At 38.2% G+C, this 26,354-nt stretch overlaps 1 protein-coding gene across 1 annotated transcript; it reads left to right on the plus strand.

Moving 5' to 3' along the window:
* Positions 1-15: 15 nt before the first annotated feature.
* DCAF13 (DDB1 and CUL4 associated factor 13) lies at positions 16-25,752 on the plus strand. Its single transcript, XM_053957541.1, has 11 exons — positions 16-119; positions 1,179-1,378; positions 3,468-3,575; positions 5,294-5,383; positions 6,270-6,425; positions 7,144-7,221; positions 11,093-11,175; positions 13,100-13,264; positions 16,352-16,487; positions 24,245-24,408; positions 25,194-25,752. Exons 1-11 carry the CDS (start codon positions 50-52, stop codon positions 25,279-25,281), a joined length of 1,338 nt encoding a protein of 445 aa, XP_053813516.1. The 5' UTR covers positions 16-49; the 3' UTR covers positions 25,282-25,752.
* Positions 25,753-26,354: the final 602 nt, after the last annotated feature.

The raw sequence follows: 26,354 nt of genomic DNA on the forward strand, positions 1-26,354 counted from the left end.
CGAGAACGGCCGGCGCGGCGCATCCGGTCACGTGTGCGCGGGCGGCGCGATGCGGGTGAAGGTGCTGAGCCGCAATCCCGATGACTACGTGCGGGAGACCAAGCTGGACCTGCAGCGCGGTGAGCGGGGCTCCGGGATCGGCCCTCGGCCCGGCCCGGCCCGGCCCAGCCCGGCCCGACATGGCCCGGCCCGGCCCGGCCCGGCCCGGCCCGGCCCTACACGGCCCACCCGGAAGGGATGAGGCCGGCGGCGCAGGAGGGAGGGCGGCAGCAAGGCAGGCGGCAGCGTCGTCCGCGCCCTGCTCCGCTCCGGTCCGGTCCCCTCCCCTCCGCCGCTGCTCCGGTGTCCTCTAGCAGCGAGAATCGGAGAGCTCGGGCAGTGGGCTTTGGGCTTCCCTCCTTCCGAGGGCCGGGAGTTTTCCCCGCGGGTGCCGGTCCCAGGCGGGGATTTGCGTGCGCTGCCCTCTGCGGTGGCGAACTTCTCTTGCCGTGTTCCGGGGCCGGGCGGCTGCCGGCAGCTGCACCTCGGGGTGGCAGAGCCTGGAGCTTCCAGAGCCTGGTCGGGGAGCGGCGTCAGAGCAGGAGTGTGAGGCTGGGGTTTAATCGCTGTTCTGGTACCCCGAGATTGCGCTTAGCATTTCTTAGGTTATCCTCTGCAGTTTTTTGCACTTAATGCTGTTTCATTCCTGGTACGTCGAATTCTGCTTCTTGCACATTCATTATTAAAATTGCCAAAAATTGTGTTGATTTTACAAACAGAATAATAGAGTTTTGGAGGTTGGAAGGGAACTCTAAAGGTTATCTAGTCCAACCCCCCACACCCTGCCCTGTGGTGAACAGGGACATCTTCAGCTAGGTCAGGCTGCTCAGAGCCTTGATGGGACATGTGCCATTTCATTGTAAAAAGCTTCTTACTACTATCTAGTCTAAATTTACCCTCCTCAAGTTTAAAACTGTTACTCATTGTCATATCAGACCATCTAAAAGTCTGTCCCCATCTTTCTCATAGCCCCCTTTAAGTACTGAAAGTGAGGTCTTCCCGGAGCCATCTCTTCTTCAGGCTGAACAACCCCAGCTCTCACAGCCTTTCCTCATGGGAGAAGTAGTCCATCCCTCTGCTCACCTCTCCTCTGGACCTGCTCCAGCGTGGGTTTCTAATGTGTGTTCTTTCTGTTGCAGTTCCAAGGAACTATGACCCTGCATTGCATCCATTTGAGGTTGCACGAGAGTACACAAGAGCTCTGAATGCCACAAAGCTAGAACGTGTGTTTGCAAAACCCTTTCTTAGTTCACTTGATGGCCACAAAGATGGAGTTAATTGCATGGCCAAACATCCAAAAAGTTTGTCTACTGTGCTGTCTGGAGCTTGTGATGGAGAGGTAAGCTTACAAACTGCAACAAAGAAAGTACCTTTCTTTCTTATTTTTTCTCTTTTGTGTTTTGCTGTGTTGTTTGGTTGGTTTTGTCACACCTTTTCTGGCTCCGTTCAGTGTGTTGCCTTCATCCTCACTTGGAAGGTGAAACTTTTTTCTACTCTGTAACTCTGCCACTGTACAGGGGAGACAAATTGTAGTGGAAGGTTTGTGGGTTGAGATAAGGACAGGGAGGGATCACTCACCTATTACCACCAGGGACAAAACAGACTGAACTTGGGGTTATTAATTGAATTTATTATTAACAAACTCAGAACAGAATAATGAGAAGTAAAACAAGACCTTAAAACTACCTTCCTCTCACCCATCCCTCTTTCCCAGGCTCTCCCTTCTCCTCTTCAGCAGCACAGGGAAATGGGGAAGGGGGTTACAGTCAGTTCATTACAAGTTGTTCCTGCCTCTGCTCAGCAAGAGGAGGTGCTCTGCTGTTCCACCGTGGGTCCCTCCCACGGGAGACAGTTCTCCATGACCTTCTCCAGTGTGAGTCCTTTCCACAGGCTGCTGCTTTTCATGAATTGCTGCTGTGTGGGTGACTGTTCCACATTGTGCAGTCCTTCAAGAGCAGGCTGCTCCAGGGTGGATCCCCCACAGGGTCACAAGTCCTAGGAAACCTGCTCCAGTGTGGGCTCCTCTCTCCGTGGGTCCAGAGGTCCCTGCCAGGAGACTGCTCCAGCAAGGACTTGCCATGGATCACAGGCTGCTTTGGGTGCATCTGGCCTCGGTCTTCTCCACAGGTGCAGGTGGATCTCTGCACGCCCATTAACCTCCTCCCTGGGCACCAGGAGCACTGCTGCCTCACCGTGGTCTTCACGACAGGCTCAGAGGAACCTCAGTTCTTCCTCCTCCTTCTTCCCTCACCTTGGTGCCTGCAGAATTATTCTCTCACGTATTTTCGCTCCTCTCTTCTCTGAGTGCAGTTACATTTGCCCACTAACTTTTATTCCTTCTTAAATGTGTTATCACGGAATTGTTATCACCATTTCTTATTAGCTTGGCCTTGGCCAGTGGTAGGTCTGTGTAGGAACTAGCTGGCATTGGCTCTGCTGGATGTGGAGGAAGATTCCAGCAGCTTCTCACAGAAACCACCCCTGTAGACTCCTAGTACCAAAGCCTGGCCACACAAACCCAATACACATTGTGATTGCTTTTTGCTGCCCACATGACAACCCCCCCCAACTCCTCCCCCTAAAGAAGTTAAACTGCTAGATTAGCTATGGTGAAGGGACACAAGCAAAAATGTTTTGGAATAACAGGGTTTCATACTGCCTAAAAAAGGCTAACCCTATGTATATTTGATTGTATTACATAACTATTATAAATAGCAATCAAGGACATTTTAATTGGAACTAGCTGCAGAAAAAACTACTTGTCTCTTTTGAATTGCCTGTCTTTTCTCATCCTTATGTTGCTCATTTGGTAGTACTTGAATACTTTAAAGGTGTCTTCTGGGCAGTTGGTTGCTTTCTGCTTCTTATAGAAATTGCACGTGTCATGCAGTAGTGTAAGGAAGGTTAACCTTTTCAGAAAGAAGTGAATGAAATTTCTAGGAAAGTTCTTATCCACTGATAGAGCAAGTAAAACTTGCTAGTACTTTCAGTACTCCCATTTCTTTGTTGTTGTTTTTTAAATGAGCCCAAAAGCTTTGCAACAGAAACCTCTGTGAGAAGTGGACAATCTATAGACAATGTAGTATAGCAGCTGGACAGAAAAAATTCTGTTGGTTCCAAATTTCTTTGTGTTTTTGTCTTCAAAGGGGTATTACTTTGCTAAATTTATAACTGCTGCTGTTTTTTAGCAAGAATTCTAGTTCAGAAATAGGGGAGTGCAAAACACAGAAAGCATACAGCTTAGGTCAGGGGGGGAGGCCAGGAATGAAAGAGCCTCCTTTTAAAATTTTCAAGAAAGAAATCTGACCAGTGTCCCAGCCAGCTCTGCCATTTCATTACAACATGTGTGATCTCTTGTGCTTGAATTGTGAGCTGCAGCTATGGGCCGTAGAAAGCTTACAGAATATTTGCTCTTTTGTTTTTATTAGGTTAAAATTTGGAACTTGACCAAACGACAGTGTATCCGCACTATACAAGCCCACGAAGGCTTTGTTCGAGGCATGTGTGCCCGCTTCTGTGGTACATCATTCTTCACTGTAAGTATTATGTGTCTCCTTAGCAGTGCAGCAGCACAGAGTACCTGCTCACCATCTGTTTTCCACTGAGAAGCTTGCTTGCTGCCATTGAATATTTAAATATTGTATAAATACACTTATTAAATGTGTCAGTGAACCGGACAGTTCTGTTTAGGATGAAGTTTTTTCTGATGCTGTGATATGGATGTCATTCAAGATTGTTGAAGGTATAAATACCAGCTAAGATCTAACAGATGGTCATGTAATTAAAACTCGAGTAAACTAGTTTTTGTTAAAGTAGTAAATGGATTATGTTCATTGCAAGACATAAAAAAGTTTAAAAGTAACCATTTGCATATACATATACCATGTAAAAAAGTAACTATTTGCATATACTATGATTAAAAATAATCTGATTAAGTTAAGATCATTCCAGGTTAATAAAGCTTTATTGATTCATAAAAACCACAACAGATGCAGTTGCATTTAAACTGCTTGGAAATCGTATGTCTTCCTGTTGGCATTAAAACAGTTCTAAGATAACAGTTCTAAGAACTGTTTTTGAAAACTGAAGTGTCCTGATGTTGTGCTTTGTTTGAACTGGTCATAGAAGAGCTATTTTTGCTACAGTATATTTATTTTTTCTAAGGTATATACCTGGTAACAGGGACAGTATTTAGGATATAGGGAAAGTCACAGTAAAAAATCCTAAGTGACTCCAAGTTAGTTACTCCCCTTTTGACAATCTGTCTGCCTGAAAATTGAGAGAGGGAGAGAAGCAGTAGTAGTGCAGTCAGGGAGAGGAAGATAAACTTGTAAAGCTAACTTTTTTTAGGCCTGTTTTCCTGATCCAGGTCACTGCACAGCCCTGCAAAAGCTTGTGCTGGCATTAGTGCAAGAGGTAGAACAAAATTTGGAACAGGCAACCAGAGCAACTGAGGTGGAAAGTGCCTTTTAACTGATTAAAGGCTCACCAAAGTGACTTCCAGAAGATAATTTGCAGCGTAGGGTGCCAGTTGATTAAAAATCACAAAATGTAACCTTACAAAATAGCCATCATTCCTGCTCACCTTTTCCCTATTCAGCTATCTCTTTTGGAACATGGAAAAGCTTTGTGGCTCAAGATAGAAAGTGGAATAGGTGAAGGAAAGGCGGTGGTGGGGAAGTGACAAGCTGGGAATCAATTGCCTGCTCTCACAAGCCGACAGATCCCCAGATAATCTCTGAGCAGCCCCCACCTCCTCTTTCTGCTCCCAGTACTGCAGCTTTTATTGCAGAGCATTGTTCTATGGTATGGAGTACTCCTTTGGCCAGTTCAGGACATCTGTCACACCCATGTCCCCTCCCAGTCTGCTGCCCACCCCAAGTCTGTTTGCTGGTGGGAGAGGCAGGGATGATGGAGACAGAGTGGGAGCCGGGTGAATTGCACAGCCAAGGCCTGGGTGCTGTATCAGGGCTGTTTCAGCCACACATCAAAAACACAGTGCCGGGTGGGCTGCTATGAAGAATGTTCACTCTAGCCAGACCATGTATGTGTTTTAATAACATATGATGACCAGGAGAGCTAATCTGTAGCTTGGAGGTATAAAATGGAGCAATGAAGAGGCAGGAAGAAACATTTGTGTATATCACAGAATATTTTTTTAAATGATGCCTGTATTTAATTGCAAAGCACATCTAGCAAAATCAAAGGGAATATATTTACATAAAACTGTACATGATTTCTCCAATATTTCCAGGTTGGTGATGACAAAACTGTGAAGCAGTGGAAAATGGAGAGCCCAGAATATGGAGAAGAAGAAGAACCTATTCATACAATTCTTGGAAAGGTAGTAAATCTGAGTTTTGATTTTCCCACATCTCTTCTTTTGAATTAAGTTTTGAATCATTTCTTATCTAGCTTTTGAAGGAGAGAGAAATAGTGTGATATCGCCTATTATCATAATGGGTTGTAATTTGATTGCATCAAATTTTATAATGGCACTTTTAAAGCATCTTCATGTTTTTATTGCAGTTACTTTAGATGTAACCAGAAAGGACTCCTCCAAGGCCACCAGAGACTGCTTAGCTCTGTCTGTACTAATTATGCCTTTCCTGCAAACTGGTCACATTTCTCTGTAGTCTCTTCAGATGTGTTGTCAGTGCTTAGTCTGTGTTTAATAACTTACTTTTCATACCAATATCTCACAGTCATTCAATACAAAATACTAGCTTTACATCTCTCTTATTGACAAAAGCAGTCTAAAAATAGATATTTTGGCACTTTGAATTTATTATAAGGTTATATTAGGAAAAATATTAAATGCTTTTTTCAAATAGATAGTTTGAAACTCTTTAGTTATTGCAATGTCTGTGGAATTCCCTAAAGTCCCCACTGAAAATACAGTTGCCCTCTTAAAATTTTCATTTGCTTTAAAATCAGCCAGGATTTTGTAAATATGCCTTTAGTGCCAACTCCATTGTAAATTAACAAGAAAGGCATACATACACCTTAAATGGAAGAGAAAGCTTGCCTACTGAAAGGGGTACATCTGATAAGGATTAGTTCCTAGTAGCAGTGGTGACTTAATTTTCAGTAATATAAATGAGAAAAACCATGTGAGACTCCATATGCAAAAGTTTGTTGATTCTTTTTTTTCTAACAGAACATACTTGAGTATTTATGCATACAATTGGGTTTTAAAATTTCTGCTTTGCTTTTTTTTTCTCTTAAAGACAGTGTATACAGGAATTGATCACCACTGGAAGGAACCTGTTTTTGCTACTTGTGGCCATCAAGTGGACATTTGGGATGAACAAAGGACAAGCCCCAAATGTTCTCTGACTTGGGGTTTTGATAGCATAAGCAGTGTAAAATTTAATCCCATTGAGGTAATGATTGTGTTATATATTGGAAATTAGTATTTTTCTCGAGCAGTATGAGATCTAAACTCTGTTTACACCATCTTGATTTTTTTTTTTTCTTCTGAATTTAGATTTTATGTTTTAATGGAATATGTAGGGGGATATATGCATAGATTTTGATGGTTATATTATTTTGGAATGTAGTACCATATAATTTTATCTTCCTATCTTTCATCTCTATTAGTGTGGGAGAGGAGAAACAAAAGCAGGGCAGTCTCCATTCTGCCCACAACAATACATACCTGGTACCTCAGTCATGCAGTGTAGTAGTTAAGTGGCTGTGGAGCTGCCAGTTCATCTGTTCCAGTATTCTACTCCCTGTGACTGAGACTTCTCACCTTCTCCATGGCAAAACAATTGCATTTGATCTTTTACAGCACTTCTGTTATACCCCTTTGACTGGGCTATGCCCATAGAAAAAATGTTTATAAGGAATTATCTGTTCGTTTTAAAGTAGAGGGCACTGCATGGATTCTGAATCTTACAGGGAAAGCTATTTTAAGATGTTTGTGCTGGGTAATTAGCTGCACAGAAAAATTGATTAATGTATTTCCTTGACTGAAAAAGAAATTAATGACCAGTTTTGTGAAATAGCTTAGGTATCTGATGTAAGCTGTTAACCACACTCTAGATGTATTCAAAAGACCATACACACTGGTTTTGTTTTTTTTTTTTTTTTTTCCAGACTTACCTTTTGGGAAGCTGTGCTTCTGACAGAAATATTGTGCTCTATGATATGAGAAAATCAACTCCATTAAAGAAGGTAATATTTTTCTTTTTAAGATTAATTACGGGTGCTAATAATCATACTGAATATATTAATAGCCTGTAACTGTTGGTGACAGTAGATAACGGGAAGCTCAGAATTCTGAGTTAACTGAGTTTTCATTGTCTCAGTCTTCTGAGTTTGAATTAATGTTGGGATTTAAACAATACAGAGTTGGAAGGACCTTTTTCTGCATTCAGACAGGCTGTCATGCTCGCTCTGTTGTAATTCTTGATCAAGTGCCTGACCTGACAGCAATTTCACAATAAGAACTTTATGTTCCTGTATTGTATTCTGTCTATGTATGTGTGATTTTTTTTTTTTTAATTTTTCTCTTCCTTACCAGAAGGAAACAAGGTAGCTTCACCACTGGAGAGCCTTGCTCTGTATTTGAAAAGGTGTTTCTCCTTCGAAGGGAGATAAACCCTTCCCTGTACACCTACTGTGAACATTCAGAAACCCTGTGCAGTGTAATCAAAGTAATATTTATATGTGGAAGGTACTGATGACCTAAAGATTCCTATTTAACAGAATATTTGTATTTATTTAGATGAGGCTGGTAATTCATACACACGTATCAAACCTCAATCAAGTTCAGTAGTTCTGAGCCCCAGAACTATCTTAACAATATTCTTGAAATACAATATTTTGGCTTGTGAGTATGTGCTCAGTGTTACATACTGTCTGTAGTGTCATTGAGCTGATACACACTACAAGGTTAAAATGGTACTTATAAAAAGGAATGTTGTTAGCATAACAGTATTTTTTTCTCTCCCTGTGCCCCAACAATTTTTAGTGAAGTTTCATTTAGGCCACTGAGGCAGTGCTTATAGAAACTTGTCAGTGATGCCATGCTGACATGAACACAGCCAGTGCTGTAGAGCTGCAGTTACAAGGTCAAAGGATGCAGTTTGATCCTTTGTGAACTAAGTTTGAATCTAACATAAGTTTACATATGTATATATGCTAAGTGTATGACTGTACATGCATGTGTATATAGAATTATTATAGACTGTGTGCACACATTTGTATATGTGTGTCTCATGCAAGCAGTGTGCTGAGGTGCATTTGAATAAAAGACTGGTTAGTTCTTCCTTGTTTCCATGGGCACAGTACTAGGTTTCTTCCTGGGATAGGAATAATTCTTCTGTGGAGAGGAGGTGAAATGTCCATTTCTGCATTGAGAGCTAAGAGCTCTGGGACTCCTAAGAGAAGGGTTTTGCTTATTAGCGGTACCTTACTTATGTATGGGCACTGGTTTGTGGCACTGCTGCATTCCTGGGACTTGATCAGCAGAGCAGTTGGAACTCAGTGGGAATCCCTTCATTAATGGAAGTAGGAGTACATCACACATGTATTCCTATTCACACATTTTTCACATCGTGAAGCAGTAGCTCTGTTGCCCATTTGTCCTGAGTGTGGGTTTCAAACCCTTACGTTTTAAAAAGGGAGGGATGAGATAGTGAGATGCTACCTAGGTTCAAAAGAAGAACTAGTCTAAAAAAAGCTGGGAAAGATGAATGAAAGCAATTCTGTTGAAAGACAAGAGGAAAATGTTTTGATAGGAATTGGTACACTTTAAAAGTCATTTTTGTGCAACCTGTGGGATCAGAAAAGCTTAGGGTGTTGTAAAAATAGACTTTAGCATTTAAACAGCTGACAGGAAATATGTTTTCTCTTGCTTGTTACATTATTAGGTGTTCATCTCAGCCAAAAACCTTGTAGGTAGTAAAAGAAGACAGGTTAATTATTGGGGTAATGTTTCTGTGTTAAAGTAATCTCAGCATTTCCAGGCTGACATTCTTTGTAAGCAACTGCTTACAGTTAAAATAATTAAACCCAGAGAACCAAGTCTTCAGGGACTTCACAATTTTGACTTGTCTTAATGGGGACTTAAACTTACCCATTTTCTAAGAAGATGTACAATAGATTAAAAATTGCAGTTAAAATGGCTCTGTTATGGGTTTAGATAGTTCTGAAATGCCATTATTAATGTATTTACAGCATGTTAAATCACTTCCAGCCCAGGTTATCTTACCTGGTTAGTCTAGTTGATACTAAACCTAATGCTAGAACTGTAGAGACAGTCTCATTTCTTAGGCACTATTTTAATTCCAAAAGCCACTGCTGAAATCAACTGAAATCAACTTATAAATTTTGGTGAAAAAATAGAGATTCGGAGCATGACAGGACTTTACTCCTTTTGAAAGAGCTGGATTTTTAGCAATATTGAAGTTATTTTGTAACATGACTTAAGGTACTTATTATAGATACGGTGGGTTAACATTAATTGTTTGCTCATTTTGCAGTGGCTGATAAACTTGTACAGGAAGGAATAAAGAACAGTTCTTGATTATTAACTTCCCAGTTTTGTGCAAGTTTTGTAACTAGAACAATACTGAAATTTGAGCAAATTCTAGTTGTCACATTAGTGTAAACAGAGGACATCTCAATGTCTATTTTTTAAATTAGAGATCACTTTAGAGATCTGATAATTGCATTCACTTCTGGTGTGTGCAATTACTGAAAATAAGCAGTGGTCTACAGCACAGACTTTATAATGAACAGGTTGGTGTCACCTAGGAAATAAGGATTTAGGGAGAATGAGAATTACAGGAATAGACACACATTCATTGCAGTCTTTTGGAGGGGTGTTCAGTAAAGTCATCACTATTAACTTGTTTTGAAACTGTGTTCATTACCTTAAGGGTTATAATTGTACAACTATATTCTGAAATATGTGTGTAAATTTATGGTGTTTGGTGTAGTAAGCCAAGAACAAGAATGGGGTTTGAGTACCATAGCATTAAACACCCAACTTTCAGCATTTTTAAGTAGGATTATAGCTGGCCTGGAGCGTTGTAGAAAATCCTGTTTGGAGTTGTTCAGTTTGTTAATCAGTTGCTCTGTAATTACACATCCACTTTGTGTCAGACATACTGCATAGTTCTTATTTTCAAATAAATGGTTGGGAGTTCCTCTCAGACTTGGCAGAAGCCAAAGCTGCAGTGTCTGGTGTGTCAGATGACTTCCTCCTTGCCTTGCCTAGCCCCACAGGGGCCCAGCTGTCCTCCAAGGTGTATCCAGCATACAGCTTGCTAGTGCCTCTTGTCTAGTCTGCAGTTAGCAAAGTAGAAGGGTTTATTAGTCTGTTATCAGCTGCCTTCCTCCCACTTCAGGGCCAGCTGGCCTCTTCGTTGGCCATATGCTTACAAGCAGCAAGCACATCTTACAAATGTGTGAGGAATGATTCACTGCTGATACAGTGAGAGTGCTCAGTACCTGACAACCCAGTAACTTCTGTGTGCATTGCTTGGCACTTCCACAAGAAATGGCAACTGGACAGGAGAATTGGTGAACTGCAATTTTAGACATAAAATAATAAAGGGGTAATAACTGGGAGAAAATAAACACGTTACAATTGCTTTGCAAATGCTGGTTCACAACTTCAATTAATGACTATATCTGTTGAAATAGCCATTTAATTAGGTTTGTCTACAGATTACTTAACTAAAGATTCCTGTAAATAGGACAGAGAAGTGAAATTTTTCGAAGTTGTAGATTTACTTGTTGACTGCTAGCAGGTTGCCATGTTAAATGACCACTTAGAAGAGTTTGATTCTAAGGTGATTTAGAGAGGAAAATTTAATTGTTGTGTAGCCCAAAGCAGTAAGCATGTAATGAGGGACAGGAGGTTCTTGGGTTTCACTTCTAACACAGCTGAGGAAACATTCTGTCTTGTACTATTCCTCTGCCATAATTCTCTGTCTACTAAGTGCTTGTCTTCAGGGGTATGTAGGAAGTTTTGAACTGAATTTACTGTATTTTACTGCCTTTAACAAGGTAGCAATGTGTAAATATATTTCAGGTTATCTTGAACATGAGGACAAATACACTGTGTTGGAACCCTATGGAAGCATTCGTTTTTACTGCAGCAAATGAAGATTACAAGTAAGTGTAACCTTACTTTTTGATAATCCTGGACAGGTTATATTTTCATCTGTATCTTGGTGATTTATGATCATGCTAAAATAAATTTTTAAAAGACTACTCAAGCTCTTCATTTGAATTGCTTAATAACCTAGAGAATTATAGGCATACTGATTTTAAGAAATATGAATTGATAGTAGACTGCCTCTCTCTGTGTGTCTCAGTACTTGGGGGTTAAAAAGCAGTGTAACAGAATAAATGCAGCTGAACCAATGCAAGTGTTACTTGAAATGGGTCCTGGAAAATAAGTACTATTGGTCCAGTGTGAGGCAATTTAAGTGTTTATTTTCTTGCCAGCTCTTGTGAAGCTTGATACATTGTACTGATCAGCTATTTTGATGAGAACATTTCTTAAAAAAAAAAAATTAATCCTTTGTGTGACAGTTCTGGAGACTGCAGTACTTATCCTTTCAGTGTCTCGGAGCAGTTTTTTACTTTTGAGCAATACTATTCATGTGAACAGCTAATCTGATATTGAAAAAGCTGTCTCTTCAAAACTAGGCCATTGCAAATATGCTCCATATCCTTTTTTCCAGGAAGTCAGTGATCTAACAATAGATCACTGTTTTCTTCTAGAACATAGGAATTTTATCACTTATCTTAAGGCTGTTTTTCTAAGGAAATGGAATCTGGCTCAGACCTTGAAAGTGATGTTATATTCAATGTGCTGGTTTTCTTATATTTATGTTATGATATGGTAAAACTATTAGACTACCTAATCTGTTTGTTTGTAAGTTTGGGGTTTTTCTTTATGAATTTTCTTTTTGACTGGTTTGGGTTTTTAAAAATTTTTTTTCTTCCTCTTGCTAAACTAAAAACTTTGGCTGTTGCTGTCAGGGACAGCTGTCCTCTTGCAGCCTGAAGTATTTAATATGCAAAGGCAAATGCAAACATCAACAATGCATATATGCAAATATTTGCTAGTTATATGGAGTAGCAATTTTGAATAAGGTGCTGCATACTTTCTCTTGGGGAAGAAGGAAAAAGCAATAATCACCATTATAGTGTTCAGTAAGATATATTTAATTTCAGTTATGCATTCATCTGCAGAACCAAAGGTAAGAAACCTATTGAATTAAATTTTCTAACATAATAGTTCTACTAAATAGTATATCTTAATCAGGTTCCAATAAATGCATTGTCTGTAAAGCACATATGCTTATTTGATGATCTACATAGTGATTTATGCCTAGCTTCTTTATTCAAAGGGAGTAGAGGTAGGCCTTATCTGAGCTTTAAAGTCCTTAAGAGCAAACCAGCTGTGGTCTAGCAGCTGGGTGTTTACTTTTAACATAATGTTTTTCTATAGACAGTGTGCTCTGCAGAACTAACATCTCCATGGGTAAGGACCAGGCTTTCCCTGCACTCCTGGACACGCTACACCAAACTTCCCTTGCGCTTGTCTGCTTAAGATAATTAGGCAGTAACAAAAGGTGCCAACCAAATGGAACTTTACAGTAGACTCTGAATTACTGGGTGTTCACAGCACGGGAATATTTAGAAACATTTCAGAACTGATAGGCTTGCTATAATGATTGAGAGATGCTTTTACAAGTTCAGGGTGCATACTTACATGGGAAGATGGAGTAAAGGAGGCCAGTGTGATGTCTGCAGCCTGACCCTGCAGATGGACAGATAATAAAGTGTGTCTATCTGTCCTTTGATAGGGAGCAAGAAACCTGATCCAATAACTAGATCCTCTGATTAACAAATTCTTTCAGACCCTAAATTATGCAGTTTTCTTTTTTTTTTTTCATGTATTATGAGCTGTTTTTAAGGAGTTCCCTCTGCAATATGGCTCTGTCCTTAAGTGTGGTTTATGCAAAATGTACTGTTTACTTAGGACTTGTTATGATATTAAGCTATTGATGTGTTTATTTTAAAGCTTATATACTTTTGATATGCGCTATCTTGAATCACCTGTGATGGTGCATATGGATCACGTGTCTGCTGTTCTTGATGTGGATTATTCACCCACTGGGAAAGAATTTGTGTCTGCCAGCTTTGATAAGTCCATCCGCATTTTTCCTGTAGACAAAGGTCACAGCAGGTGAGTAGTTTTACACCTTTCTTTCTCTTCATTCCAGTGACTTCCTCCCAAATTATCAAAATTACTAATTCATTCATTAACGTCTTCATTGGGGCATTTGCTTCCTGTGAGTGTAGAGATCTTATTCTGTCAGTAGCTTGAAACTAACAGGCTGTGTAGTTGACTTAATTCTGGAGTATGGATCAAGAGTAGAACTACTTAACAAGTAGCAGTACTTCCACAATATGGAATTAAAATTAGAGTGGATTACTGTGCTCATGTCATTTGTATTTTACCATGGTGAATCTCATTTGATTTCCCTGTTGATGCATCTTTAATGTTTTTAGGTTGCTTTATACTGTTTCTGTCACCATTTGAGTTTGTAGTGTATTACAGCATTGTAGCATTTGGTTTCCTAGGGATTGTCTTCATCCTATGTGGATGATTGCTGAAGACATTATGTAAAATAGATTCCTGGATGAATTCCTCAGGATCAGTTTGGGACCCTTTTGTGATCCGTTTCAGTGCACTTACTACCTTTTGTTCATATTTTGTTTAACTTGGTTTTGGTTTGTAATACAGTGCTTTGAATACAATTCACATGGATTTTATTTTTCATGTAAGGTTTCATAAGTCAGTATATTAAATATTTTGCTGATGTTCAGATTGAATCTACTGTGTCTCCATTATTTTTTGGTTTTCTTTCAGTTTGATGAAAAGTGAAGCAAGTTATCTGATCTTTCTGGTATCATTTTATCTTCATAAACCTGACTTCATTATTCTTTCTTGTCAGTTCTTCCTGCTTTTTCTTTATTCTTAACTTTATTTTACTTCTGCTTGACTTCCTCTCCCCAAGCTTGTCCTTCCAGAAGGTTGTTACTAAGTCAAGTAAGTCAAGTGGTTTGAGGGTAAAAATGTTGAAATACTGGTTGGTGAAAGAGTATATTTTTATTATTGATTGATGAAATTGTGCATTCTGTGTAACTTTGTGCTCCTGTTCTGCATTAAATAGTGGGAGGGGCTATTTACATTCCCTCTATATCTAATCTACAGATCATTTTCATGTTCTTTTTGTCTTGCAATAATACTTTAAATTAATTAGGTAGTGCAGTTTCTTTGTAGCTTTGGGTTTTTTTTCCCTGACTTGCATTATTAAACAATATGGTTAGCAGCTTCTTTGTATGAATTAATAATCTTCACAGAAGTGGTAATACACAAAGTCAACACACATCACTGAGGAGAAGTTTGCAGACCCCATAACACAGCAGTAAAAGGCTTTATTTCACATTTTAGCAGATTGTTGTCAAGGCCTATGGAAGGGGTTTTTTTCTTTGTCCACACTTTTTCCTCTTTTGTATTGTAGCCATAAATCTAGTGAGGAGAAGCTTTACAAATGAAAAATTTTGCCTCATGTAAGCTGATTAGAGTGTTCTGGTACACTTAAAATTCTTTAGAAGCTGGGCTGCTTTAGAATTGCACAGTTCGTATTAATGTCATGGAATGGAGAAAAGTCTCTAAATAGAAGATCTGATCCTGCTTGGAAAACTGAGAGGGCAGTTAGGAATACCTGTAAATAAGGATCCTGGTGCTATTCTAGTTTTTACTTCTGATATCCTGCCAATCTGAAAAACTCCTAACTTCAATTGCTTTCTATTTTGTTTCTAAATGAAAACTTAAATAATGAAATTGTTTAGCCCTAAGAAATAAGGTTTGTTATGGAGTTGATTAAATTTAGTAAATGCTTAGTAAACAGAACTGTATTTCTGTGCAAACTTCTAAATGACAGATCCAGGTTATTTGGCCATGTTTTCTGTTTTTCCTGTCCCTGAAAAATTACATTTAATACCTTCTGATGACAGCCACAGGATAGGCAAAGGCTGCAAATTCAAAGTATGAAAAGGAAAAGGACTTAGTTCCCCTAAGGTGGGTGAAGAAAAGCTTTGTTACTGAGTCACATGGTAGAAGGAAAGTAAAACATAGAAATTCTTGTGAAAGTGCAGATGTGCACACATGCCATTGAACAGTGAAAAGCTGATGGGAGTATTAATGTTTTTGATGGTAGATGTGCTCAGTCTTCCATATACTTGTTCTTGTAGAGTATTGCTTGCTGGTGAATTAAAAGAAGTGATTAAACTTATTAAAGGTTCTTTATTCTGATATATTGATTACTTTTCTTTTCCTCACAACCACTTCAGCTCAGCTCCAGTCTAGTTTCTCCACACCACTTGAAAAGGTGTTGCTTCTGTGTTTCTTTTACATTATTATTTGGGTTTTCCGTGCAAAAATAACTGAGTGGAAGAAAGAGAATAAGCTGTAATGCCTGCCTGATGCATCAAAGGAGTGGCTATTGGTAGACAATAAATAGGCCTTACTTTTTCCTTCTTTTCAGAATGCTAATAAATTGCTAAAATTCCCCAAAAAATGTATTTTGTCCTTTTTTTGTATAGCAGAAATAAAAGAATAAATTTGTTTGATACATACTTCATGAAAATTAGACAAGCGTTTAACTTAAATATTGGTTTAAATGAAGCATGCAGAAACATTTTTTTAATTGCACTTGTTGAGCAGGAGTCTGACCAGCAGAAATTAAAAAAGAAATGGACTTCATTTTTGGGTAAAGGAGGGAAATCACAATGAAGAGTAGCAAATCCATTGCCATATCATAAATGGACAGCTGGGAAGTGTTTCATTGCTGTTTGGTGTCAGATTCTTTGGCACCTATTTTTCTGCATTCCCATTCTGTAATACTTTTAAGGTAAAAGCATATTAATCAAAATTATTTCAGGAACAGTATGCATTTCATACTGTATACCCTTAGCATGTCTTGCAAAAGGAGTTATTATTTAACTCTTTGCTATTATTTCTGTGAAAGCACTTTTTTAAAAAGCATCTTACTCTAGGTGGTCCTTTATCAGTCTATCACACTTCCTTTGTACCTCTATCTATAGAAAGATGAGATTAGCAGTGTTTAAAAAAGTAGTTTTTTTAAAAACAACAGCAAGAAAATTTAAAAAAAATTTGCCTTGACCAGAATGCTTTCTACTATTTGAAAGGTAATGGTGATAAAAGTGATGATAGATAATTTAAAAATGCTTCTCTTTGCTCTAGGGAGGTTTATCATACCAAACGAATGCAGCACGTCATCACTGTAAAATGGACTTCAGATAACAAATACATTCTGTGTGGCTCAGATGAGATGAATATTCGCCTGTGGAAAGCTAATGCTTCGGAAAAACTGGGAGTGGTAAGAGTTGCATTTTGCTTTTTGATATCACAACATGTTTGGGGGTTTTTGTTATATTACAACCAGTTAGCCTCTTCAACTTTTAAAAACTTTTTTATGAAGGGAAGCTGTAAAATCATTGACATTTGTGTTTAATTTGTAGATTGACATGTCCAGTACAGCTCATTGCATTTACTACAGCTTATAATAAGAAGAGAATTAGATGCCTCATTATTGCCATACAAGATGAATTCTTTTGGTCTTGTTTAATGTTAACAATAATCATCAGTTCTATCTAAACTAGATTTGAATTTTTTACCTGTGTGCTAATGGTTAGAATTCATCCTTTACCACTGGGAAAAAGGTAATAAATTCTGTTTAGCCATACTTAAGTAATTCTATTGAAGTTTAGAATTACTACTTTTAAAGATTTTGACTGGCATGTGATTAGTTCGTGTTCATTCATGCAGCTCGTTTGTTAAAAAAAAGTATAAAAAAAAAATCATGCTGTGATAAGCATATGTATTGTAAAGTAGACTATTTGCACTGATGTGTAGTTTGACACCGAGATTGTTGTTAACCTGTGTAACTCTCAGATTCCAAGTGGGCAAACTAGGCTGGTATCTGAAGTCTGCTTACTTTAATGTAAGTGTGTTTGGTCGAGGTGTTCCTAGTGTGAACAATCACCAGCCTCGTTAGAGAAGTCTTCTCAGTTATACTTATTCAAATGTTTATGTACAGACAAAGCCCAAATGTTCCCTTTCAGTTACCAATTGCATAGATTCATCTGCACAGTTGTGTCAAAGTATTCAGTGACTTTGGACAATGAATTTGGCACTTTGTCTGCTGGGAGTAATCCCTTTATGTAGCTTTATGTTGTTATGGTATTTTGGAGGTGCTTACATTGTGTTTTCTGAGCCCATCGGCAGAGCTGTCAGATAATGTCTGGGGGAGTTTTTGCTTGATCTTGTGACAGGTTGTGGGGAGAGGAAAGGGAAGCTGTGTTTCAGGGAAGAATGTGATACAGCTGAGATGCTGGATCTGTTGCATACTAATGTTTAGGACTGCTTGTGATTACCTGAAGCTCCATCAACTTAAAGTATTTGTAGGAGGGAAGTGAAGCAGAGCTGGGAGAGGTGGGCAGGTGGAGGGAGTGGAGGAGTACTTAGGGTTGCACTGGAAACAGGATAATTCATGGACTGCTGTGCACTCTGAAGCACTGGCTGTGCAGTAGCACAGTTAAAATGACATTTGTAGCCATGGCCCACCATAGGTATTGGGAAATCCTGTTAGTATTCTCAGTTTTGCTACAGAGCAGTAGATTAAAAAAACCCCACAGCTTTGTGGTCTCTGCAGTAATTGTGACTACAAATGACTGTTTATGTTGAATTTTTTTTATTTTAATTTTTTAACAGATACCTTTTTTTTTCTTTTTTTTGTTCCCCCCTGCTCTTCTGCATTGATTATTGGTATTGTCCCATGCGGTGCTTTGGTCAAACACTTAAATATCAGTTCCATAGTTGCTAATTTTGGGGATTCCACAAAGCTCATTAGAGACTTGACTTTTGGATTTAGTGTTTGTGCTGAATTTGTTTAGATAGTGCAGTGTTGGGTAGAAATATTATCTGTGTTCCTTCTGTTATATCCGTATGCCCATGGCAACAACCTTTTTCACCTAATTTTATTATATTAACTGAGGCTTTCTCCATTTACTTACTGTATTTTTAGCGAGAGATCATGACGTTTCTCTCCAAGATGATGTTCTGTAACAGAATTGTCTGGTATTTTTTACATGCATCTTTACTCTGAGCCCTTCGTGTGAAGGACAAGTGGGTAAAAAGAATGTCACGAATACCATTTTCATGTAGAAGAGTTGCTAATATTTTCAGATGTGAACAAAAAGTTTGCTGTATTGACTACTAGATGGCATTGGCTTCTTTTCTTATGAAAGAGTAAGGATAATTGACTCTAGGAAGTAATAGGCAAACACAGCTACTCCTGCATTGCAGAAATATTGCACACCAAAAGGACAACTTAGCTACTGTTTAAGTGTTCAGAACGTAGACTGGTAAATGACATTCTGCTGTTGTCTGTAGTATTTGGATCAGTAAAAAGTGGCCATGGATGGGCCTTAAAAAAGACACTACTTAGTTGTGACTGCTGGGTATTGGATATGGATTGGATATGGCACATTAATAGTCTTGTGTTCCTTTACCTACACAAGACGACCTTTGTTGTTTTTCTTTGTGAGTACAGTGTTGTTGCTTGATGTGCCCCCTGGAGGCTGCGCCCACGGTGTGGTTCTGCTCTTGTGGGATCTTCCCAGCGAAGCTTCTGTAAAGTGTGTAAGGGTGTGTATTTCTGTCACAGCCCTTGGGCTGTTGGCTCCAAAAGAGCCAAACCAATAACTATCTGTGACACAGGTCAAGGGACATGTAGTTTATTATTTGATTTTTTTCCTCCCTGTTTTTTGAATTATTCTTGAGGAGTTGTTTTTTTTTGTTTTGTTTTGTTTTGTTTTTTGCTGTCACAAGTGAAAATCCTCCCATAATATATCATCACATCTAAGAGAAAACACCTCACAACATCAAAAGTCATCTTAAGAAGGCAAAACTATTTAGACATACAGGAAAAACTTAAAAGGGGCATAGAAAAATTGCTCTCACTTCACAGGACAGAGATGAACTTGTGAAGAATTACATTATAATGAGAAAAGAACATATCGCCATATCTTATGTGAAAATGTGTTCAAGCATGGTGTTGGTAAAGCCGTGAATTTAGCAAGACACAGAATTTGAAGGTGTCTGAAGTGGCTGTAGTTGTTTAAATTTTTTTAGGAGCACTATGAAGTTTTATTTTTCAGGTGTTTAGAGAGCAATTGTAGCTAATAGGACTCAGGAGTCCTCATGGACTTTTCACACTCTTGGATATATCTTGGGAATGTTGCTTGGATTCAACTCTTTGATCCAACCTGGTCATTCCTGTGATTCTTAAGAATGCAACTGTTAATGGCTATTTAGCAGGTTCCTCTGATTTTTTTTTTTTAGTATCTGCTTCTTTTTTAGAGTATTGGTGTTCTTATCTTCACAGACATATGCTTGCTTATTTTATAAGTGTCCAGTCATTCCACAGTCTGTGGCTATTTTTTGAATGTTTTAAATATTCAAAGCTGAACATTCAGTAATTCTGTCAGAAGTGTCAAAATATGTCTTCAATGCTTAGTTGCTTGGTCTGCTATTTTTCTTTGCTGAGAAGATTTGATTGAATGACTCATCCTAAGGTCACTGTATTTCTGATATAATGCTAAAATCTTGCAATACATTGTATTTTAAGATGGATATTTTTGTGCTGGGGGCAGGTAGAAATCAACATCCTGAAAGAGAAAAAAAAACCATTATTTTTCTTCTTTGATGAGTACTTAGTTGTTCTTTTTGCGTTGTGAGTTCAAAGGAAGTTATAGTGAATATATAGTACTCATGTTGTGGCTGGTGAACATTTATCCAGTTGGAAAGTTGTACTTTCTGAACCGTACCCGAGCAGTCATCAGTTCTGACATGCATGTTTCTTTTGGATTTTAATGTATTTGGCACTGCACTCATTATTCAAAATCAGTGAAACATAAAAGAAAGAAGAAAAGTTTCTGGAGAAGCCAGAGGCATCTTGTGTCTCTATTCCACTGACAATTAGGTCTGCACGTAGGGGTAAAATAAGTTTTACATAGGGGCAACAAAACCCAAATATCTGTGCTGGAGCTACTGCAGAGGTTGCTTTGACATAATTTTCTGCATTTGGCTTTTAATAAATTTTCATTAATTGATAAATATGTATTATTAAATAGGATGTAACAGGTGTTATTTTTAAAACACTGAACATCTATCTCTGCATGCCCAGAAGTAAAAGACTCAGTTAAGACTTGAAAAACTCTAGACCGTTCAAATACATAAAATATGGCTTGTTAAGTATGTTTGATGCTTTTTTAACCTGTGCTTTTGAAGAAGTTTGGGATTTATGAAAAGGTAAATTATTTTGACTTTTGAGGAGAAAAATAGAGCCTGATCTGAGTGGAAAGGCTGAAAAATCAGCAGTAATATAGTAGATTTCAGTTAATAGTGTACAATTAATATAATTGATAGAAAGAAAGGGATAGACTAGGTTTTTCTGAATTGTACTGTAAGTAATGAACCATTAGGAAAACATGTAAAAGCTGTACTGCTCTTCAGTCTACTGCCACATTAAAAAAGAAACTATACCTGCACTTCTTAGAGTGTGAATTCTTGGTAACTTTACTTCTGTGAGTAACAGCTGCAACATTTGTCTCTGTTACTTTTATGAATTAGGACAGAGCAGTGGGTTAGGATGCTTAGAAATTTTGTGAAACTACTGATGAGTGAGTGAACAGTAGTGGAGCATAGGTTTACTGCTTTCTTAAAAAATGCAGAAAGACCAGATTTTGAATATGGGCTAGTAGAGATAGGAGAAAGTGCTGTTAGAAATCTTGGTTTTGATCTAGCAAAGTGCATTAGCATGAGCACATCAAAACTGTCTTAAGCAATTGTTTATCCTTTCAGTCTGTTTCTAGTATGGGGTTCCATTTTCCGAGATAATGCTGATAACAAGCAGTACCAGATACTGTGGGTTGTGGCATTCTTTTCATAGTGACTTTCAGCTTGTGATTCAGTGCACCTGTAACTTCAGCCCTGTAGCTATGATTTTATGTTCTTAACATCTACATTGCCCTACATTACTTTTCTGGTTTTTTGCTTTTGTCATCCATTTAGATGTAAAGAGATCAAAATTTTTGGTCGAGGAAAGAATGAATAATGAACTTCATGGCTATAAATTTAGAAAGTGTTTTCAGCAGAGCAATAGAAAAATAAATAAAGACAAGCTATGGTATAGAAAATAGCTGGGATATATCTGGATTCTAAAAATATATTGCATCTGTGCTCTTGTCTGCCCTAACCTAGAAGGGCAACCTGAAGAGGACAGATAAAAATTCATTTCATATTCTCATGAATTACAGAAGTCTTAATAGTGTGGAGTTTTAAATACAATCCTCTTGAAGAGAAGAATTTTTAAGGGTGGTTTTAGCTTCTAATCAGGACTCTGCAAAAATGCTTACTTTCCTTCTGCTTAGATGGAAAAATAAGCAGTCTGTGTCATCAGGAGGGAGGAGAAGAGGATGGGCAGTTTACTCAAAGAGGCATTTTCCTATTGCTGACAACTTGGTTGCATTGAAAGTGTTCTTTTTCCCCTTTTTTCACCGTGAGTATTTGCTGTGAAGGCCTCCTGTGGTAGTGACACAAATCAGCTATGTTTGTTACATAATCTTCATTTTCCTTGTGTAGGAAAGAAATTGCACATTCATAATTTGAACAGACGAAAAAACAGTCATATGTCACCTTTAAGCATGTCTTCCCCTCATGATGTCACATAAATCCTAATTTATTACATATATTAAATTGGAGAGTGTTCTAGTCCATAGAAATGAAATCCCTAATCCTGCAAATCGTGCTGTGCATCTTCTCCAGCCCAAAACAGAATGGGAAGTAACACTGTTCTCTTGAAGAGCTCACACTGACCTTTGTAAAGTGACTTGCAAGAGAGAGCTGAAATTCAGTGTGCAATTGCAGTGTGTCTTCTCAGCTATCTGCTATGTCTCATGAAGGAAATTTGTCATTACTGCAAAATTTTCTTTTCCATCGTGTGGATGAGGGTGCACTTAGCACAGCCGGGTGCGTTGGCCGCTGGCATCCGGTAGTTGGGTGGAAAGTCAGCAGCTGTGTGCCTTTCTCTATACCACAGGACCCATAAAAACGGAGTCAGGCTCCACCACCTCTTAATCTATAGTATTTTTTAAAATAAGATGTCCTGGATGTATCTTTAATTTACAGATTCACCTCTTGTCTGTGGAATCATCAAGGTTATACTAAATTGGCAGCAATTAGCTCTTCTAAAATTAAAAGAAAATCATTGCATTTAATTAAAATAAAGCTCTTTAATTTGGATTATGTTGGCAGTTTTCTGCAAAGTGGGAACACCTGGGATTTACTGAGAGTGAACCAGCTATTCACAGGCTGGCTCACAAGAAGGAATTTCAGTAGAAGAGTAGCTTTAGTGGGCTAAGACTGTAAAATATACTCAATTTCCATTTCAGAGGCCACACTGAATGTAAGTAAAGCAGAAGGATTTGGGTTTTATGAACAAGAAGGTGTGGAGAAACAGGTTATAAGAGCATCATGTATCTCTGATGCTGTGAGCAACTCTGTATCTGGTACCTGGTTTCTTTATTGTCCCAAATCAGAAGCTCCTTTATGGTAATTTTTATCAATACTTGTTTTCAGACCATTTATGGTATTCTGGACCATTTATGGTATTCTGAGTGTGATATTTGTTTATTCAGAATTCATGAAAAATTCTACCAGAAGTCACACACAAAAGTGATCTCCAGAGTGGAGAATAAATAGCCAATTGCTGATTTCAAGAGGGGGAAAAACACCTCATTATATTGTAAGTGAAATTTCCAACTGTGTGTGTAATAAAGTTGTTGGTTTTGTTAGTGCCTTTTTTTTTGTTTGTTAGCATCAGTTTCTCTCTTTTCTTGAAAGTGAGAATTTAGTGACACTGTGTCATTTACAAAGCTGAATAAAGAGAAGTTGCCTGAACTATTGTTTTAGATTTAATATTTTAGGATATTTTAGGAGACAGTAGTGTGACATAAATGTGGGGTGGCAAAACACTAGTGCCATGGTTTAATTGAAGTTATGAAGGGTTTTTAAGATGTCTGAAATATTTGAGTTAGAGTTTGGGCAGGAGGGTAGGAAAAAAGAGGATGGGATTATCATCATCTCATATTTAATACTAACAGATTTTATATTTATATGAAAACTCACTAGATGAAATGCAGCTGAAATTCCCAAAGATCCAGGCAAATCCAAAATACATAGAGATTGCTACTCCTCATGAAGCTTTGAACAAAACCACAGGAAACACTTTTTTTTTTTCCCTTTTGATAAATCAACATTAAGACCAAAGGAAAAAAGCCTAATTGGAAAAAAAAAAAATCTTGTGTAGATTGGCTGTCAGGAGAAGGTGTTTCTTACTTTCAGTGCTGTTGATGGTGGCTTGGACAGAATTTTAAACATGAATTAAAAATCAGTCTTTAATGGCAATACCAGCTTACTTGTGTTTCATGTGTTCATGATACCAAGACTTTTTTAGCTGCTTGGTGAAAGTTGGAATTTCCTGTGTGCCATATAGTCAAGCTAATATGTGAAATCTGATCCGTGCTTGGTGCTTCCCAAGGGATCAGGGTGCTGGATAAGATTTAAGCCACCTCAAGAACTGTCTGTAAACCTGTTCATGAAGACAGTTTCTCTACAGCATTTATAATTACACTGCCTAGTGATTAAAATGCCTGAAAATCTTTGTTTTACAGGGAAAGTTGATTGTCATCCAAGGTTAGGAAAGACTAATCAAAGAGTGTTTACCGTCAGCTATTTATGTTCTCATTTGTCACTTTGCAGCACATTAAAATCTGATTCTTGGGAATTAAATTTGGTTGCTTCACCCAGCTTAAAAATGATAACATTTTGTGTTTTTCAGCACTGGGACATGGTTGGAATTTTAGGTTTTTAATACTTACCCACCGTCTTCTAAAGGAATTTACTAGAAAGAAGTCATTTGGATGAAAAGGAAAAATTTTGTTTTGTAGAGGAGATTGACAGTTAAATCCCTGTTCTTTTATAACGTGCTTTTCTGTGTTATTTTCCCTGTAGCTTGCACCCCGAGAGAAGGCAGCTATGAATTACAACCAGAAGCTGAAGGAGAAGTTCCAGTTTCACCCACAGATCCGGCGCATAGCTCAGCACCGACACTTGCCCAAGAGCATTTATTACCAGATCAAGGAGCAGCGGATCATGAGGGAGGCTCGGCGGCGCAAGTGCGTGTTCCTCTCTGGCTTTACTTTCTCTTCCTCTAAATAAACCCCATCCCTGCAGTGCTGCTGTGGCAGTGGCCCATGGGAGTGATAGAGCTCCTTTGAGCATCTGAATGAGGGATCATGAGCTACTGGATTGATTATAAGGAAAACACAGCTGAGTGCCAGTGCCAGTGAGGGCTGGCTGCTTCCCAAAAGTACAGGGAAGACATGGCAACAGATGCCATGTTGGAAAGAGCCACAGTGCTGAGTTAAGCATGACATGATGCCCCATTGCAGTGGAAATAGGATGGGCTGTTAAGGGGTGTGTGGAGGGTTTGGTTTTTTGTGGGTTTGTGGTTTGTTTTTTTTTTTTTTTTGGTTTTTTTTTTTTTTTTGATAATGCCAGATTCCAGGATGAATGTTTTATGCCATCTGGATTATTGCCATATTGGAATTTCTAGGAGTAGGAGGTGGCATACTTTGCCATTGAATTAACAGTAAAGTGGTGGGTCTTCGTCATCTTTATTAGCTAAAAACTCCACAAACTTGAGCAGCCGATCCTGTTGACATAAAAACCAAGCTGAGCTCCCAAGGAAAGGCCCAAGGAAACCTTTCTAAATTAGCCAACTTTAAAGTTACTTTCAAAAGGGATGGTCCTTCTTCCCAAAGGTTATTAGAAACAGAGTGATTCTTAACTTTTTTGGCTTTCTTTGTGGGATAACTTCATTAGTAGCTTGAGGAGGAAGACAGTATTTCTTAAACATTTATGCTGACTACTGAGTTTCATTTTTTTGTTTTGTTTCTAGGGAACAGAATCGTCGTAAGCACAGCAAGCCGGGATCTGTGCCATTTGTGCCAGAGAGGAAGAAGCATATTGTGGCAGTAGTGAAATAATTGTTTTCACATGTACAAAATGCCACAATGAAAGAAAAATGTCACTATTAAAAGAATACATTGTACAAAATTTGATGTACTTTGGTAAGACAGCATGTGGTTCCAGAAACATGACTTTTCTTCCAAGTTTGTACATCCTCTGACTTCTCAAGCTGTTGTCTATTTTGAGTAGTTATGAGAATTTCACCTGTAATCTTTTTTTGCCATTTGTCTCATGTTACTGGCCGAACACTGCATATTGCAGCGGAGTTTGACCCTTTTAATACAAGCAGATAATTTGGTGGAGAATATCTGTAATTCCAGTTCTATTCCTTGGTACTGTTACTACAAAAAATGGATAAAATAGATTAATGCTTGTCAAAGCAAAAAAAAAACTGCTTCACACAGACTTACAAAAATTATTGTCCTTATGCTGTCCTTTTTAAAAATTTTTATTTAAACAAATTTAATAAAGTGAGCTTAAGCAATGGACTAGATTTTGATTATTTCAACTGATTATTCCAAATGTCTGCATTATACTTCTTACAGTACAATGTATTATTTTTCTTTTATCCAGAAATTCAACAGGATTTTCTGACATCGGTAAACATTTATAATTTTGCTCTGTCTTTTTAACTGTTATATAACTTTACCAAACTTCAGGCTGTTAAATTGCTAATATTGCTAATTACTTAGTTGAATATTTTTTCTCTTTAAAACTTGGAAAATCTGGATGAAAAATCACATAAATTTTATAAACCACAGAAACTCCTTTGGATGAAATTTATTATAAGCTTTCTATTTTACATTTATAGAAGAAAAGTGGAAGTTTCACAATTTACAAGGTATCTGTAGCCTAAAGTTCCTTTACAGTTTGCCTGGGAAACACCCTATTCCTCTTCCAGTGCACTAAACAGCTTTTTACTGAAGTTACCACAGTGATGAGAAATTAAACTAGGCTGTCTAGACTAAGGAGAGATATGAGATATGTAATAACCGTAATGTTGCTTAACATAAAGGTCTTTTTAAGTCTTAACACTACAGTGTGTAATGACACTCCCCTTGCTGTGAGCTTATGCACCAAAAAAAAAAAA

The sequence above is a fragment of the Vidua chalybeata genome, chromosome 1, assembly GCF_026979565.1.
Source record: "Vidua chalybeata isolate OUT-0048 chromosome 1, bVidCha1 merged haplotype, whole genome shotgun sequence".
Lineage (NCBI taxonomy): Eukaryota > Metazoa > Chordata > Aves > Passeriformes > Viduidae > Vidua > Vidua chalybeata.

Coding starts and splice junctions, on each gene's coding strand:
- DCAF13 (XM_053957541.1), top strand. CDS start 50: ATGCGGGTGAAGGTGCTGAGCCGCAATCCCGATGACTACGTGCGGGAG. Junction 5,384..6,269: donor TTCATACAATTCTTGGAAAG/GTAGTAAATCTG, acceptor TTTCTCTTAAAG/ACAGTGTATACAGGAATTGA. Junction 6,426..7,143: donor TAAAATTTAATCCCATTGAG/GTAATGATTGTG, acceptor TTTTTTTTCCAG/ACTTACCTTTTGGGAAGCTG.